Below are 18903 nucleotides of genomic sequence, written 5' to 3'. Positions count from 1 at the left end.
AACGACCCCAACAATGATGATCGTTCGTCCGTTCCGAGTTATATGGAGGCACCGTAGGTTCACTGAGGTAACGACACGACCGCTCGTGACACGAGGATTAATGCTGCGGCGCTACCTATACCCCGCTCAGCACTAACCTGACACTGCGTGCACTCTCGGACCAATCAACTTCGTCCCTTTGATCACATGACCCGACTCTCTGTACGTGGGCATGGACGGGAGCGTGGTCATGTGGCGGAAGCTAGGCGTATGGCTTATCCGACGAGCACGTAGCTTCCACCGTACTGTCAGCTGACGGGTCCACGGAGTTAGCGGGCATCATCCGCCTCGACGATATGCGGTCTTCCCCGCGAACTCCTCTGGAGCGTGCTCCCTCGGCGCTTCGTCTTCCTGACTGCCCTGGTATTCTTCGGACTTATGGAAGCATAGATAATGAGAGCTTCCGCCGCACCGCTGTTGTTGGGGGTCGCGCACATTTCAGCGAGGAGTGCATCTGCTTACGCTGAGAGAAAATGGCGCGAAGCGTGGCAGCGGCTGCCTGTCCCGGTATCGACCTTAACCCTTCTCTGTAAGTGAAGAGGTGGATAGTTGGAATACCGTGTGAGTTGTTTATCGGAACTTGTGTAAAGGAAGGCAATAGAAAAAGGCACAGCTGTTTGTATAGTCGTTCAAAGTTGCTAAATTGTAAGCTCGTATATTTCGTATGCTTTTGAGGCGACTACCTTATACGTAATATTTTGCTCGAATCGACTTTCATCATTTCATTTTGTAATCGTATTGCGCGTCGACTCTATTTTTCATTAGTTTTTATAGCTGGGGAGAGTTGAGAGCAGTAGCAGTCATCATCGCTCGCAGTTACGAAACTAAAGTGCTACGTTCAGTTGATTTGGTATTCTCGGACGTTTGACAGAGTGGTCAATTTATATTGATTTTTATTTGTTATACTAGTTGAACGAATAAAGGGCCACCCGTATGTCAAAACGTCATACTGCTTTGTGATATTTTGTCAAAGTTAAAGTAAAAAAAAAAAAAACTTAATTACATTTTTTTACATCAAATTTATTATGGTCGCGGACATCGGGTATTTTTTTATACCGTCATGTTACATTTCTAATAGAGGGACATTAAAAGCGAATTCACGAAAACAACTAAGCAGTTCAACATAAATTTTAAAAAAAATATTCTAGTTGCGCGTGATTAGATTAATTCTAGAATTTTAACAACTTTAATAACTCAGATGTATTTTTTTCTTCAAAGTTGTATGGAAAAAAGACGCTTTAATATAAAAAGGGAACTTATATAATTCGCTCAATCTTTAAACACCAAGTTAAAAAAATGTAAACAATAAGCTACGTACGGTGGAATTTTCGAACATTTTAGGTTATGTGTACTGTAAGCCAATTTCAAAAATAAATAAAAAAAACGTAAAACATTTTTCACGTTTCAATTTGGGGGAGGGGGGGGGGGGTGGGGGGCGAGTCTCTTACGGCTTTTACGAAAATGAAGTTTATTGATTGGAACGAAATCGAGTGAAAACCCGAAACAATTGTTTGCCCTGCTCTCCTCTTATACTGACCAGGTTCGGTAGTCCCTTTTGTACCCGTGTTGCGAAAGCGCGAAGTTTAGCGGCACTGGTTTAGCACACGCCTTCTTCCTTGTAAAAACACCATTGTTAAAAATATAAATAAAAATTTTTAATTTGTTTTTATTGTGGACTGGCTCAGCAAGATCGATCAAAGATGTAGCTCGTAATGCACGAAACACTGTTGTAGATACAATTACCTCGCACCATTTATTCTTCATCAGGTTGCTGAGTACATCCTATAAGTATACCTTGATTAGAGTGTATGTGTATTAAAGCTTATTGTAAAAAAAAATGCAAGCTTTTTCCAATAAACAAGTATATTTGTTTCAAATAAAAACCCAGGGATTATGCACGCGTTTTTTTACCGGGGTAATTAAAGAACGTGTACCTGAAGGAACACTACAATGGTACATCTTCACATTTCGCTTATAAATAGCGTCTTACGAAGCAACTAATGCTTCCTACCTATTTGTCGTAATTCCTTCGTAATACATAATTTTCGAACCATGTTCACGAGTTAACATTGCATAATATGGGTTTCTATGAGGTACGCAAGCACCTCAACGTCAGGGCCGGCCCTAAGGGTGGGCGACCTGGGGAGTCGCCCATGGCACCATCAAAAGGAGGGCGGCGCCGCGGTCCCCCCTTTTGATTTTTTTTTTTCTTTTTTGCTGTTTGATTTGTTTGAACACAGCGCCCGATACGATGCTCTATGCTCGATCGCTCTTCGTTTTTGGAATGCGGTTCTCGTCCGACAAAACGCTCGTGCTGGGCCACTTCTCACATGTTTACTAACAACGTGATGTCGTACCTCGTAGATAAGGGCGTATTATAAAGGAGGGGGGGATCGCCTCAACAGGAGCTTGCCCAGGGCGCTTGATGGTGTAAAGCCGGTCCGGTTCACATTTAGGGGAATTGCTTTTTTGTTGTCAATAATAAAACGGTACCACTTTGTAAATGCTCTTTGACATACACGCAGCAATTTACTGTTAAACACATTTGTTCAATATAAGTATGCTTTACATCGAGCGCAGAGGGCGGGGCCACGCGATAAAAGGGAGGCGGTCGATTGGTCCGGCGAACACGTTGCTCCCGCCTCACTGTCAGATTAGGAATAAGCGGAGTATAATCTGGCGATACTCAGTCGCGCAGATGCTATACTCCAATTCAGCGACAACTTTCACTCGGACAACTTATTGTTAGAGTGCACACCTGCTGCAGAGAGCTGTCACGTGTTTCACTCCGGCGCTCTGATTGGCTCGAAGGAGCCATAGCGTTCGCTCTCTGTCAAGATGTACGGAAGCCTAATATAGAGTTTCATAGTGACTGACAGTTTAAGAAACGTAGGGTGTAGCGAGGACCGAGCATCTCAATTAGTATCGCTCCGTAGCCAATGAAATTACTGTATTAGCCGATATAGGGATTCAGCAAAACCAATCACCAACCAAAACGTGTGAACTTAGTAAGCCCTCCCTACGTTTCTTTAGCTGTCAATAACCGCAGTAAAAGAAGAAACGACTTGCGACTTTTAAAACAAAATGCATTTATTCATTTGTCTATCGTGCGATTTACAACAGGATAAAAATGGATGTGCTTTGCTGCTAAGAATTACTGTAATCTGTCTGTCAATCTAATAAGGACCTGTGGTGGTCAGAAAATAGTTCAGAAAGATCCGAAACTACTGACATAAATGTGCACTGTCTCAAATCTTGGATGCAAAAATACCTTGTTCTTCTTGCGTAAACGCAAAGCTATTCCCGTGCAGTATTAGGAACTGACGAATGCTTTTGCGACCAGCTTTGAATTTTCGAAAGAATAATAACATTTTGTGTACTTGAGGAGAGATGGGACACATCCATAGAGTTGTTTAATATAAAAACGCGCGCTGATGTTCATTAAATAGTACGTTTTCAAAATGCCATTCCTCCAAAATACGCAATATTGGTGGGATTGTCATGTGTGTAAGAAGCCCGGATGCTGAACGAAGACTATTCGGACATCGTACCTTGATTATGGTTTGACTAGCTGTGCTCACAAATGAAAGGTCATGCGTTACCGGGATGTTTGGTATCACCCTTACATTCATAGAGGGTTCATGCTACGAAACGAAAAGAAGGTTTAACTCGACGACCTAGGGATCATTGTGCTCGGTTATTCCAGGTACAGACCTATCAGACCAGGGCTTGATTAGAAACGAGGATATTTTTCTGGCGTCCAAATCTACAGTCCTAGAGCATGACCTCAGTGGGAACATGTCTGTCCATTATTATTATTCAGCTTACATGTCGCAAGAATTGGCTTTGATTCGGGGTCTTGCAGGTACGTTTGGCAGGAGCTTTGATTTGATGTCAGGCTCGTGCGTGATTTCAATCAAAGTACGTAGCACACCTATCAAAGATTCTGGAATAATATTAAATACTTGACATCGAAATCATTCTCACCAGTTCACAGTTATACCACAAAAAGTAAACCATAGAGTCTAAAAAATAATTTGGAGCGCCTGCTCTCCCGTAAAGCACTTGGAAGGGCCAATGACTGCGATCCGCGGAGGGAACTCGGCCAATGACGAGGCTGAACCTATGTTTATACCTAGTAACGCAGTGTGCGCTGTGATACTGAGCATGACGTTTCACCATGCTCAATGCCGCACGAATGGATGAATGCTAACGGCTGTACCCTTTATACCGGGTGGTAGCTTGCGCCACCTAGCCTAGAAACCAAAAGTATGATTTTTCCTCCCCACCAATCTTTTTCCCCTGGTTTTTTTTTTTTTTGTAACTATCACCAGGCGGTGTGGGGTAGTGTCAGTATGATCTTTCGTACTATCCGACACTACAAAGTAATCTTTTGTTGTTGTTGTTGTTTGTTGTTGTTGTTTGTTGTTGTTGTTTTGTTGTTTTTTTTTGGGGGGGGGCGGTGGGGGGAAAGGGGGGTTTAAACATATGAGCACCACCATTCACCGTTTGCAGGAGAGCGGACGCTCCGGATTAAAACATTCTTTGACATTAGCCTACCGTCTTGAACTAACATTTGTAACGTTCGAGATTTCCGAGGTCAAGAGGTGTAAATGCCTATTCTTTCGATCGTTTGACTGTAAATTGTATTTTGTAATCCATCACACAGGAACTGGCTTTCACGGTGTCAAATAGCGTCGGGCACTGTCGTTCTGTCACAAAAGGCGCCGTCCTTTCACTAAACGACGTGAGCTAGCACCAACACTCGCCACTCTCGTAGTCCGTCCCAAGCGCGACGAGGGCAGATGGCCCCTCTTGTTTGTGAGTTCATCTTCTTTGTAACGATGACTATGCATCCGATTTGACGATCCAAGATGACGTTCTTGTCATTATCACGCATCTTTGTTCTTGGGGAAGCTCCACGTTTTGGGATTCCAGGTAACTTGCATGTGGCGGTTATCGTCAAGAAAGCCAGTAGTAGACTAGCAGCACCAGGGCCAGTAGACCGCCCAGGAGGAAGATGAAGTCTATGATGATGGACCGCTTGGGTTGCTTGCGGAACCTCGTGACGAGGGTTGACTGTAACGGAACGCACAAATGACCTCGATTAAGGTTGTTACGCGCACATAACAAACAAGTTCACACCGCTCAAACATCTAATGACACGGTGTTTTTTTTTTTTTGTGTGTTTTTTTTTATTCACAAAAGCATTTTTTTTTTTTGCGTGTGTGCCAGAAGATTGCGTTAACAACATACCATTCTCAGAGCAGTTTATACGGCGAGATTTTGGCCTTTTCAGGGAAATTTTGACAGTCTGGAAACAACAGCAGCGTAGTCTGACAGCCGGAGGATGACTACTTCCGTTCGCCATTTTGGGGCTCTGACTCATGGGAATTCTGTGCGGATTTTCAGAAATAAGGAAGAGAAAAAAGTAACGCCATTTTCTGTTATCGAGAAATCCGCTGGTTGCCGTGGGCAACAAGCTCCACCCTTGGTCAAACACTCTCAGTACAAACGGCTCTGACCATGTTGAATTCTCCGACGCTAATATAATATTTCAGTCTTAACTATTGCCTGGATATTCTTATTCGCTTGGATACAGCAGTGACTGTGGTTACACGATCTTCAGTCGCTTCGCGGGAAGGCAGAAACATTGGCTACATTGTGACAACCTCCCCTGCACCCGTGATCATCCCCATTCATTTCCTTTCTGCTGATGAACAGCGTCAAAAGCGAGGTTGTATCATTTTATCTCAATTAAAAAAAAATTGTGTTACTATTAGTTCTACTCCCAGTACTAACTGCGACCAGCACAGCTAATACTACTAACACCTCTGGTACTATTTGTACTACTACCACTGCTACTTCTAGTACTTCTAGTACTGCTAATACTACTACTAATACTGGTGATACTACTACTACTCCTACTACTACTACTACTGCTACTACTATTTCTAGTGCTGCTACTGCACTCTATCATAAAATCCATACCTTATCCTAGCTATTGATTTAATTGCAAGAACAGAGTTCTCCAATGTTGGCTGTGTAGTGTCTGCATTCAAGCGTTTAAAATGAGATCCCAAAATATTAGCCATATAGACACGCGGGCGCGGTCGGACAGGGGAGGCTATTCGCCCATGCTCACAAAAACCATTTCGGACCAGAGCGACCTTGAAAAGACAAACGAACACCTCGTCACTCAACCGTTTTCATTAGCTAATATCGTCGGCCCACTTTCCTTATCGCATCATTGATCGTTCTTCTCTGTATATTACAAGATAAAAAAGAAAATCAATCAGCCGACTGCCATAGTATAAACTGCCGGCCCTCCGCCCTACACACATTTACCTCGCCTGCTACCACGTGACCCTTGACACCATGCGACGTAACTGTAGTGCAGCGGGGCGACTGCGCGCTCCAAGGCACACGGCAGCATAACAGCAAAGCGGTAAAAACAAAAATAAAACAACAATAAAAACAAGGCTGCCTAACCGAGCACTCTGTAATCAACAAATCTCGCCTGCGAATGGAAGGAGAATGGCACCGGTTATACGGGTCGATCAATGTCCTTGTTTCTTTTTGGACGAAGAGCGAAAAGAGTCACTGTTGCTTTCAATACAAAACAAGCACCGGTTTGCACCGAGGACAGTCGCGTATCAGGAATCTGATTCAAAGAACGGAAGCCGTGGAGAGATCGATGCAACGGTTTACTTTGCGCTTTGAGGCATCAATTTATTGTTGACTTGATGCGGTGTTTACTCAGCGAACATGTCGTATGGCTTCAGCTTCCATACGGAAGAAAAGGAGTTGCACTTTTACACCTTTTTTTTTGTTTTTGGGTGTAATTAACTTTCGTCAATAATCAACGTGTTGGTGCATTTTCAGCGAGATGAAATAGTTCCCGGTACGGTTGGGGATCGTAATTGGCGGTAAGTTTTCTTCGATGTCGAATTTCGCGAAGCGTCACCTTCTTTCTACGCAGCGTCTCTGACGCTTATTTTAAATCCCAAATATCTGTGACAGATTCTTTTTTTTTTAATTTAGACAAACTTTTAGACTGCTTTGATTGCTTATTGGAAAATGAACATTCAGAATCAAAGGTAAGCTCTATTTTTTTTTAAATCTCTCATTTATTTGCAGTATTTTTAATAAAAGTGCCCGTCAAGTTCTTGGCGTACTGAAGCATAACATCATTACTGGAGCTCTGTACTATCGTCGAGGATTCTAAGAAAAGTGCAGATACGAAAATCAACCAAAGGTAAAAAAAAAAGTTCAAGTAAAAAAAAAGTTAACATACGCTATCAATTGACTTTTTTTTTTTTTCTTTTTTACTTTGGCCGCCCGAGGTTTCTCTAAACGACCCCATCATTTTTAACGGCGCGATTTACAGTCGTAGAAAAAGAAGTAAATTTCTGAGAAAAAATTAGGTTCGAAAATACATAACTGCGACAAAAGTAAAGTACGCGAACGGCGATTTTCTTTTTCTTTTTTGCTCTAGACCCGTTTTTTTTTTTAACATATTGTTTTTTTTATATATTTGTTAAACGTTTGTTATTTACTCGCGTTTTTGCTTCCGGGGCAGCATGCATTATCAGAAACCATCCAAATACCTTTTTGTATGCGGGAAAGGGGGGGGGGGGGGGCAGGCTATATGATTTCCAAGGTAACAATTTAACAGCCATTTCTCGCTCAATAAACGCTTTCACGTCACAAGAAAGCAACATTATCGTAGTCTATTGTACTCTCAAAAGGCACGAATCATCCCGAAAACCAAAGATAAAAACGACAAAATACATAGTCACTTCATTCTTTGCCATTGAAAAGCAAACAAACGTATAGTAATCGTGAAAAAAAGACCATCAACTGGCGGACTGCAGACGCGGAAAACATCTAAAGTGCAGGTTTGTTCTTAAGGATGTTTACGACATCTCGCTTTCTACCAAACGTTCAAATATAACTTAACATTTTTTCTTATTGTTTGAAACACCTGGTTCCCCAAATTGCCACGGTTGGTCGCCTTCCACCATAAAAAAAGCGTGACCGCCTCCAATGTGCAAACTCGATTTGTACAGAATATGAACCCCGCCCCCCCCCCAACACACACACACACACACACACACACACACACACACACACACACACGCACGCGCACACGCACACGTACACACACACACGCACTTTTGCGGAGAACCTTCGAAGCAATGCTATCAAACTGTCATTAAAACGTAATCCACGCCACGCCGTGAAGGAGGCGGTCCTTAGCACGAGTGAAACTCGTTAAGTCTTGACGCAAGAAAATATTCACCCAGTCTTCCTGTTCACTTGCACACTTTTGTTTACGTCTTTGAAACAGAGCGGGTGGAAAGCTTCTTTTTTGTTTTGTTTTCCGGTTTGTTCGATGGCCGAGCGCGCTTGCCAGCCCGCTGAAATTGATAACGAAGCAACAGTATGAAAAACAACGAACGAATTTGTTAGCTCGTGGAAAGGCTACAGGCTGGTTTCTCAGGGTATGGCAAGCACGCCGGAACCACAAAGCAATTGGCATCTGTGAAAGTGGTCAGAATGTCAGCGGCGAGTTGAAAAGCGTTTCTTTGATATCAGGGAGTGTATCATTATGAAAATAAAACAATTAAGTGTAGAGAGAGCGAGCCTGATTTAAGAATTCTTTTCAGTTGTACACGCACTCGTTCAACAGGAGGTCCTTGGAAAGCAGGGTGCTCTCAACTAATGTCACGGGATCCTGAGAAAGTAGCGCCAAGCTCCCCGTACCTGGTCACCAGTTTTGTTCATGGAATGAACAGTTTTTCCTTGACCTCTCCATTCAGGTGAGCCAATCGAAATTCACGGTGACAGGTTGTTTTAGAAAGACATTTCTTGAATCCGAGATTGTGTTATCCACACACTGGCGATTCAAGCCCAAATTTTCGCCCCGCCAAAAATGCGACGTTAATGCTTAGCTGCAGAAAAAAAAAAAAAAAAGAAAAAAGAAATCCTGCATTTAAATACGTTAGAACCGCAATACTATTGTAAGCGATATGTAGAGATAAGCATGATTGTTAGGTGGATTGCATGTACAGTGCCAAAGGCTCTGATTTTGGCGAAGAACGCTTCCAGTACGATGATGTTTCATAGCGATCAGGGCGCACTGCTTCAGGACGACCTTTTCGAAGCTTCGAATATTTGAATGCATGAAAATGGGGGTTGCCATGGCAACAGAGACCGATCAGCCAATCACCTTGCGAGGTTTAGTCGTCTGCATGTTAGATCTGTTTGTATCCGGCTCGCCGGCTGGGAAGGCAATTTCGCCATCTTTCCAAGTATTCAGTGACTTTACCTGTCAGCCACTCACGCTCGCCGAATAGGCCCTTTTCAAAATTCAGTTTGGCAACTTTGATAATTATTATTATCATTGCAGATGCCGGGGTTGGAGCCGGGGTTGTCTTTTGGCAATGCGGTATTATGCATGAAATCTGAGGTCCACTCGAGCTTAGAGACCCTGGAGTGTGGGTAGACTGGCACAGGGAGCGCATGGCAATACAACAAATGTAGGAGTGCAGGGAGACATGGGCTGGGCATCTTTTGAGGCTAGAGGCCATCAGTAAGTTGAAATTCAAACAAATACTTTACTAAATGAACTTGAAGCAAATGATGTGTGTATATTTGGAAAGTCAAATCGAATGTTAGCGAACATACTACTACAATCTCATTTTCTAAGTGATACCGCCTAGTGTCACGCATGTGTATTAAAATTGTTTCTGTCTGAATGGCATATGTCTTTTAGTGAACTTTCTACATAAACAAGCATAATGATGGGAGTGGTGTGCTGGTGTATATTTTGATTTTTTTTTTTTGTGTGTCTAGTGTATTTTTATTTTCCGCTGTTTTTTCGTCAAGGTATGTATGGAACTAGGGCCACGTAAAGCTGCAGTAGCAGCTTTTTGTCGTCTTTTTTAATCTTTTTTCGTTCTGTAATGAAAAAAGGAAAATAAAATATTATTATTATTATTACACGTTGGGCGAGGAAGGTATATAAGCATCTGTACATTGAAAGTTTAACACTAAATGGACAAACCGAACCCGAAAACTAAAATTCAAATGCCAACAGTCAAGTGCGGTGCAGAACAGACTACCTCTGTGAAAAAGGAAGTAAAAGAAGCCGAGGGAGAGATGTGGGAGAAGAGAATGTAGAGAAAATCAGCCTTAACTATGTATATGGGACGAAAACAGGAAACAAGGAAGGAACATTGGTATGATAATTCACGGGGGAGTTCGTTGTTATTCGAGGCTAGAACAGGTACATATAAGAACAGGACTAGGACATATAGGACAGGGTATGAGGAAATGGATACGCGATGTTCTGTATGCCAAGGGGACGACGACACAATAGAACATGTGGCCTTGAGGTGCACAGGGCTTGCTCCCGCACTCCCCGAAGGAGTGGCGGATTTAGCCGGAGCACTGGGGTTTGCAGACGAGAATGGAAGAATAGATGATACGTTCATTTTAATAACAAAAAGGAGATTGTAAGACTGGTGGAAATCATCTAGGGAGAATTATAATGACGTACAACTAACTGACACAGCTGGGGACAGGGGGAACAGGGGAAAATTGGGACTCCCTCCCGCGTGGCTCCGGCACTTTTCGTTGCTTCCAGTGGGTCCAGTTCCGAGGTAACGCCGACTAGGTTCGACAGTTAGAGGAAAATTGGCGACTCCCTCGCCTGGGGAAAAGGCGGGGGGGGGGGGGGGGGGGGGGGTGCTTTTAGTCTTTTTGCCTGATCCCGAAGGTCGTTCTGGTGATATCCCATACCGCCTGGTGATAATGCAGGTAATGCAGAGGTGCAATCGAGCTGGGCAAGAATGACGAAAATAATCTCTGGAGGAGGGGAACAAGGGGAACAAAAGGCAAACACAAATCTCCAAACACATCTAGGTAACTGGTGCGCGACCGAAATAAACCGTCTGGCCCTGGTATCGAACGGGGCCTCTCCATATCCAGTGGAGCACTCTACCAACTGAGCTAACCAGGAGTTAGACGTCAGTGGAGCAAACAAGTTTTATCACCTGCCATTACTCTAACACCAACAAGAGTGAACGACCTCCATTTTAAGGTTATGATGGTAATGCAATTAATGCAAAGGTGCAAGCGAGCTAGAAAAGAATGACGAACATAATCCCCGGAGAAGGGGAACAAGAGGGGCAAAGGACAAACACAAATCTCCGAACACAGCTAGGTGAGAACAATGCCCGATCTTGTGTCCTCGGAACGCTGCCGGATCTGCTGCTAAGCATCAGACCAGAAAATTACTCGCAACCGCACCCAGTTTAGAAAATGATGAAGGATCATCGTGCCAAGAATCGTCAGTTTTTAATATGTGGGAGTATGCAAATTGTTTTTCTTGCATTACAAAAAAAAAAAGAAAAACACACCAACACTTGCAGCGATGCTATCATTTGCATATAAAACATCCCAGAACTTTAATCTCAGTTACATTAACGGACGAGCGTGTTTTTAACACATCGTCCCTCGTCCCGAGTTTGTTTTATTTTTTCTTTTTCCAGTGCAATTTAATCTCAGGCATGTTGTTTCTCAATGCTCTTTTCTTAGAACGTTCGCTGGCACGCCCATGCAGTCGTATGTATAATATATGAGGTGCATGCAGTAATTTTGTTTAAAACAAAAAAAGAAAACAAAAAAAAAACGGGTGCAAAGATTCAGTATGTTCAAATAAAAAGGTAGCGGAGAAGAAGGGTGGTAGATAAGAGAAGCAGGCTGGGGTCTCTGACAGCTCAAGAAACATCTAGTGTTTCTTGAGCTAGCTCTGCAGCCAATTAGGCTTTGGCGCTGGCCGATAAGAATATCCAAGAGAAAGCAAGAAGCATGAACATAATACTAAGCCACGTTCTGGGTTTCTTAAGTTTGCAGTGACATATTAGGGTCGACCAAAAGCGTCGCTCTTGGCCAAACCATGGCTTTTTCTATACCCGTAATGCCTGCCGAATCGCCGGTTCACGGCGAGGCAGATTCTGGTTGTGACTTCATGAACGGAAACCATAAGAGGATGCCACCGAAACATCTTGGTTGCAATAGGTACATCTATACGAGAATATAAATAAATGACGCGAAGGAAACATGGTTGCAAGTTTGCACCCCACACCTCTCCATATTTAGACCACTGCAAATGTAATAATTATGCCAGAGAAGAAATTATATGCTGCTTTCATGCATGACTGCAAATTCTTTGGAAATTTTTAACCGCTACATCGCCATGTTACTGTTGTCTTTCACTGGTCCTTCGATTTTTTTTTTGCGCTCTTTTATTATCATTTCAACATGACCAACCAAGTGGCCCAACTACACAACTTGTTGCAATAACTATTAAGTTGTGCTTAGAATAAGAGCCTAAAAAAGATGCATGATAATAAAAAAAATTATTCCACCGTGAGAGATTAAGAATACTACTTGTGATAGACATGGTAACCCTCGAGCGAAGAAACCAAAAAAGGACGGAGAGACACGAAACGTCTTTTTTTTTTTTTTTTGTCCCCTCGCTGCAAAGTTAATTACCACTTCTCTTCTTAACCAGCTCGCCGGCCTACTTACTTGAACTACTTCTGATTTAAAATTATATTCTCCATGCCAAAAAAAAAATATTGTCACGAATGAAGGTGACGAGAAGCCGAATAGTGAACTGAAGCATAAAGGTTTAATTGGCGAACTTGTGCCAAACAAAAATAAGTAACGAAAGAGCGTCGAGGCAGCAGAAAAGCGGGCGGCGATTCGGCGGCACTAGAGAGCGCTAGCGAGACTGACTCGACAAGGTCGTGGGCAGCTGCGTATCTACCGTGTGTAACTATCTCGAAAGTTCGGCAAAGAAAGTTCGAGCGTCGCGCGCTCGGGGCGAGGATGAACTGGCACTTTCGAGAACAAGAAAGCAGGAGGAAAGTTACGACTGGTGGAGAATGAACGCGAATTTTCTAGAAGTCCGTGACCGAGCGTTTCTTTATCGACCCTGCGGGCGGCAATATGTGACAACAAAAGCAGTTTTCAAAGAAAGGTAATTTTCAAGCTTTCGTTTTGATGTATTATCTCTAAAACGTTTAATCGAGCGCACACAAAAACAAAACAAACAAAACATAAACATCATCCCATTAACATTAATATTGATCCGTCATAAACTATCTTCAATATAGGTTATACTACAGCTAATATGTGTTGAATAAAACAATAGACTCGTTTATGCGGCGCTTATTCGTAAAGTTGGTTACTCTGAAGTTGCAATCTTCACTTTATTTACCCTAGGTGACTTGCCATACACACAGAAACTTCGGAAAAAAAGTAAGAGTCGTCAGACCAGGCATTCGCTGACCTTCCATGGACTCACCTTCTTCGGCTTAGAAGGCTTGCTGTACCTCGACTTTTTCTTGTTCTTTCCCGACATCTTCTTCTCGTAAGAACACATGTTGAGAAACTGTTCCCTAGCTTTAGCCTTTTGAGTCGTCCGGGTAACCAGGTCCGGAGTCACCGAAATGAAACTTCGGTTCTGCAACGCCATGTTCACGTCTGCGCCGTGCACTCAATTTCACGGGCAAAAGCATCCACCATGTGTCTTTAGCGAGCGGGATTCATATTTCGCTGCCACCGAGATCCAAGCGGTTCTCCTGTGTACCACACCGTCGTTTGACGTCTTCACATCCGGGCACTTCGATATACTGTTCCGCTTCCAAACATGGCCGCTGAAAATTCACCTCCGAGATGAATGGGATGCAACGTCCACTTCTTCTCGAGCTGTTGTCGGAGTGACACTATGGTCCACGGGCTAAAAGAGCTACGTGGAGATGATGAGATCTTCCACTTGAACTCGCACTGTGAGAGATTACAGTTTGGGTATTCTTTCACGATTCTTCGATCTCGAGATTGCGTCCGGACAAGGGTATCCAAGATTGCTCCCCTTTTGTTACTGGCAGTAGGTTATGAAAGATGCCACCAACAAACAACCGTTGTGGCAGGATGACTGAGACGGTGTGAGATAGACTCGAAAATGTCTCAACTGCAGAGTCCACGTGCACCAGAGGGCAAGTCCCAGACTCTGCCGTTTACTCGAGAAGCTCCAGAGTAGACAAGCACAGCTCAAATAAAAGTAACCACAAATAAAAAATAAAAAATGCAACTGATTCCACAGTTCCTGCACTGAGAAGTTCTCATTGGACGGCAGCTTCTGTAAACAAAGGAGCGTCTCGGGAGAGGCTTTCAGGCCATCTGCGCTTCGTATATACACACCACCACGAGCTCCACGTCTTTCGCCGGCGATGGGCCGGAACTCCCTACCCTACCCCCGGACAACATTTTTGTTTTTTTCTCTTTCTGAGCGACTGAAGTCTCGGTTGGTTTTCCTGGCGGATTCTTGATGGACGAGTGCAGTGCAGTACCGGTATATACGTGCGACTTACGTAAACAGCGGGTAAGAACTGCACACGCCCGCGTGAGACGCGCCGCGTCAATTATTCCAGCTTGCCCTTGGGTTTGTTGTTGTTTCTGTCGTCGCCGATCTCCAAGTTCCTCCTACGTCGCGCTGTTAATGGGGAAGTGGTGGCGGTGGATAATGTTGTCGCGCTCTCTGGCCACCGAAGCCGCTGTCCCGCTGCTCGTATATACATAGTATACAAAAGACACGGTGGTTGCTGCAGACATGGTGCCATCATTATCTGCGGACGCGTCTCAAGCAGCACTTTTGCTTCACACCTTCGTACATGGCGGCTTACAGTGTTTTGCTTGACTATTGGGACCCAGCGTGTGCAGACCAGGGTTGGGCAGAAATACTCAAAAATGTATTTGGAAATACAAATACTGGGATACATTTTAGGGAGGGCAGAAATACAAATACAGAAATACTGATACTGAAATACATTTTTCAAATTTTTTGAGACGCCAACTGAGATGAAGCTTGAAGTTTGAAGTGGATATTTTCGATCCCGAAATTACGTTCCCTTGGGCTTGGCACTTTGCCTTGAAGGTAGTGGTTTCGGACGACAAGGAGTCTTCAATGGGCCCAAAAAAACGTTCCAACAATTGCTGACCGCGGTCCCTTCCATGACATCCTGTCTGTCTGACGAGGGAATCCTGTCAACATTGATCACATTATGTCACGGCGGAATGGACTAGAATTCTTTATCTGTAGGTGTGGCCTTGAACATGAAACTTTACCACGCTGCTGTATGAAAGGACAATGCGCACTTTCGTTGTAGGCTACCTAGCTGAAGATCGTGCATGCAGTGTCATTTGGAATTTTTGAGAATAGTGGACCACCCGAAGAATCTTGGAATACATGTCTTATCTTCTGTTTTACAGTTGAAAAAACGATACGGTAGCATCCCTGTTCTGAAGGTCCTTACTACCGACCCTCCGCCACCGACGCACGGATTGCAGTCCTCAAGTTTTGCCTAGCATTATCCAAACAGAGACCTCGTGGATTACGAGCTGATATTGCCGGCACAGGTGCGAGCTGTCCAAGAAACGGCGGTCTCGAGACTAGTTGCGGGAGTACGTAGTCTGGGATGGCACAGCGATGCCACTTCTGGCCTCCTTCTGGGTTTCGGATCACCAGAGCAGCGGGTCACGTTCACATCGGCTGATGACGTACCCTTGAGCCGTGCAATATTATGGGCGCAGCCGCAGATGCATTCGGATATGTGTTGAACTTCACAGCATGAGTCTTCCTACTATTTCAAGTCAGCCACCGCCTGGCTCGAGCTGCAACGGAATGCGACTCAGCTTTGCCGGCAGGGTGTACTCTGTACGCTAAGGCGAGAGAGACGGTTAGCAGCGGGCATTGGATGCCAGGAAACAATGACTCGAAAAATCCCTACCTAAAGACCTGCGGCAGAAGATGCTCTGACTCCACTCCTGGCACGCCACCTGGTTTGAGTTTCCCACTATGCAACACTTCTCAAAAAAGAGAAGAGGACTAATAGAAAAAATAGTTTGCAGAATCAAAAGGAACTAATTGGTCAGCATAGTAACAATACCCCAGCATCTCCTTGACTCTGGTGCCCTTAGGAGTAAAAAAAAAAAAAATGCTTTCGAACTTGTTTCTCTTCTTTTTTTTTCGGGGGGAGGGGGGGGGGGGTATTTCCCAAGAATTGTAACGAAATACACTTCATCGTGATTGTATCGCGATACAAAGGAACATTCCAAATGTATTTCGATACAGGAATACGGATACTGGTGAAAAAAATGTATCGCGATACATAAATACAGATACGAAATGTATTTCTGAAATACTATCGCGATACATTTGTATCGCGATACTGCCCAACCCACTGCAGACTGTGTTTTGTACGATGTATCCGCGGCGTGACTGCGATTTGAGCGCTCGGCTGGTTGTATTGTTGGCGTCGGCGACACCAACACTTTTCCAGGATTTGGATACTACGCTAGTTAATGGGCGTCGGTATGCCGTGCTATATTGAAACATGGGATTATAAAGAGCGCAGTTACGAGACAGGACATCTTGGTGACTGAGTCGCGAGTATCTGATTAGGCTTAGCGCTCCATAGCCAATAAGATTGAGACGTGAGCCTTTTAGAAAAAGGAAAACCGAAGGAGCTAGATCATAATATGTCACGTGCTGGCTTTCTTAAGTTGTTCGTGGTGCTATTATTCACGCTCTCAAGTTCCAGTAAATCTCTGTAATCACACTGAGGCGGTAAAAAAACATTATCGTTATTATTTTCCGCGTTTTATTTCCTCTCGTGGACCGGTTCAGGATGCGAGATTTTGAAATTTAGAGTCATTTAAGGTATGCCTGTAAAACATGCTATAATCACTGAAGCATCGAATAAGTTATTTGACTTACCACGAACATGCAAATGTGCAGTAACAGTTAGTAAGAAACATACAACTCTCCAATTATATAATCCCAAGTTAACCTTTTTTTGTTAATCTTGAAGGGATAAAATAACTTGACAAATAAGCTATAGGGATCAGATACCTTCAATTTATAGTGTGCGTGTGTTTGTGTGTGCGTGGGTGCGTGCGCGCGTGTGTGTGTGTGTGTATGTGTGTGTGTGCACGCGCACGTGTGTGTGTGTGTGTGTTTTTATTTCTGCGGAAAAAAACTTGGTTCAGTTCAGGGATTCTAAACTCGTCAAATACAAAGTTGGGGCCGAATTTGACGGATTTCACCGATTGACCTGTCACGACGATGAGTTCATGCTTTTTTCGCCGACGTACAATCGGCACGCTCCGCGAACATTCGTTTCCAACTTTTACGAGTTCAGGCCCTCAGGCGTACAAGAAAAGGCAAACAGAGCAAGTTCAAAGGATGCCCCATAGATGGCGTAACCTGTCAGCCTCGGCGCCCGCTTTTCCCATACTTCTAGCTGAGAAATGGAGGTAGTGTCAGAATTAAGTCCCATCTAGTTTTGTAAATTATATTCATGACAGCTGAAAATACAAAATAATAGCATAAAAGCAACTACTATGGATTGGAATGTCAAAGGTTATGTTCACTTTTGTTTTCTATCTTTTAGAGTTTTCAAGAAGAAGAAAAAAAACATTCATAATGCCAACAAAGAAATTGTGTACGAAGTCAATATATTTATGCACTGATATGTACCGTATTCCTTACGGATCAGAGGTACTTTTTTGAACGCCTCCACAACCACCACCGCGCTAACTTAGAGGTTATTTACTTTGCATTGAATGACACTAAGTACGTAGATAAGAATTCTCATTTCCGCTTGACTTCCGAAACGATTTCATTAATGGAAACTCCGCCTCAACCCTTGAATCGATACGAATAGATATGAACTAGCGTCGCTATATAAGCGTTCGTCTTTTCTAAATTCTTCGTAGATTTTTTAATAATCATTCAGATGAGCGCAGTTGAAAAAACAGAAGAGATTGAACGCCAAACTGTGCGTATTTAACGCGCATATGTTTTTGATCTGTCAATGAGATCGTTTTAATGGTTGCTCTCATTTCCAAATGGCTTAAAAAAAAAACATTGAAGATAAAAGCAGCTCCCTTATCAGTTCCGATAAGCTGGTCGCAACATTAAATGACGGACAGTTTTACACACGGCGAGACTGTGACAATGACAACATATAGCCCCGCTAAGCCAACAGCCTACCAACTTTGCGCGCCAACGCGAAAAAAAAAAAAAACGAAAAAGAAAAAAAAAAAAACATCGCCGTGAAACCAGTCTGTCTATGCTGGAAAAAGCGATGAAGAAACTTCATCGTGACGTCGCCGGTGGGAGGAGCCCAATCTCAATCGGCGGCGAACTCAACTGGCAGGGAACTTCATCGCAGCGCGTTGATGACGTCGACGGAGAGTGGCGATTGAGTTGAAACTTCATCGGGATTTGTCCCCAAAATATGTCCCTAGAGGGAAATGCGCAAGGCCGCATCGAAGGGTCTTGTAAAAGCAACATTTTTAACTTCTGAAAATGTATAATGCGGTACAATCTAAATATAATTACCGGTGTCAAGTCTAGGTCGCATGAATCATGTCTTTTTACGTAAGTGAAACAATTTAGATGATCGCAATGCGTGAGCTGCATCGCGATCGTGATGAATCGTCATGGCCGACGGTGGATGTCGCACGAAAAGTGCTCGTGTGTCTGTACGAAGATTTGCCTCACTTTTGGAATTTTTGCTGTCAAGTCGGGCTTTTTCACGTCGCGATTACCACTCGGCAGTCTGGTGGGGGACGTGAACCAAGTGTCCTCGCTGAACTCGAGGAGTAGGACAGAATCTTGGCCCATATGAGAAAGGTTCCTCGCTAAGACACGGAAGAAGGCGCATGATTTCGAGGGCGGACGCGCCTCGTCCGTCGCCACTCGGCATCTCGGCTGCAGTG

At 43.7% G+C, this 18903-nt stretch overlaps 1 protein-coding gene across 1 annotated transcript in view; it reads right to left on the bottom strand.

Annotated features, from left to right (window-relative positions):
- Positions 1-3111: 3111 nt before the first annotated feature.
- The window catches only part of LOC8052649 (bcl-2-related ovarian killer protein), a 131949-nt gene continuing 116157 nt past the window's right edge, over positions 3112-18903 (bottom strand). Inside the window, exon 3 of the mRNA XM_040218692.2 lies at positions 3112-5118. Within this exon, the coding sequence (XP_040074626.1) occupies positions 5002-5118 (117 nt within the window). The 3' untranslated portion in view covers positions 3112-5001. The remainder of the gene's footprint in view (positions 5119-18903) is intronic.

Source organism: Ixodes scapularis, unplaced genomic scaffold (assembly GCF_016920785.2).
Source record: "Ixodes scapularis isolate PalLabHiFi unplaced genomic scaffold, ASM1692078v2 PGA_scaffold5__190_contigs__length_132052651, whole genome shotgun sequence".
Taxonomy (NCBI): Eukaryota; Metazoa; Arthropoda; class Arachnida; order Ixodida; family Ixodidae; genus Ixodes; species Ixodes scapularis.
The sequence above is the reverse complement of the archived record's forward strand: the minus strand, read 5'-3'. Positions and strand labels throughout refer to the sequence as shown.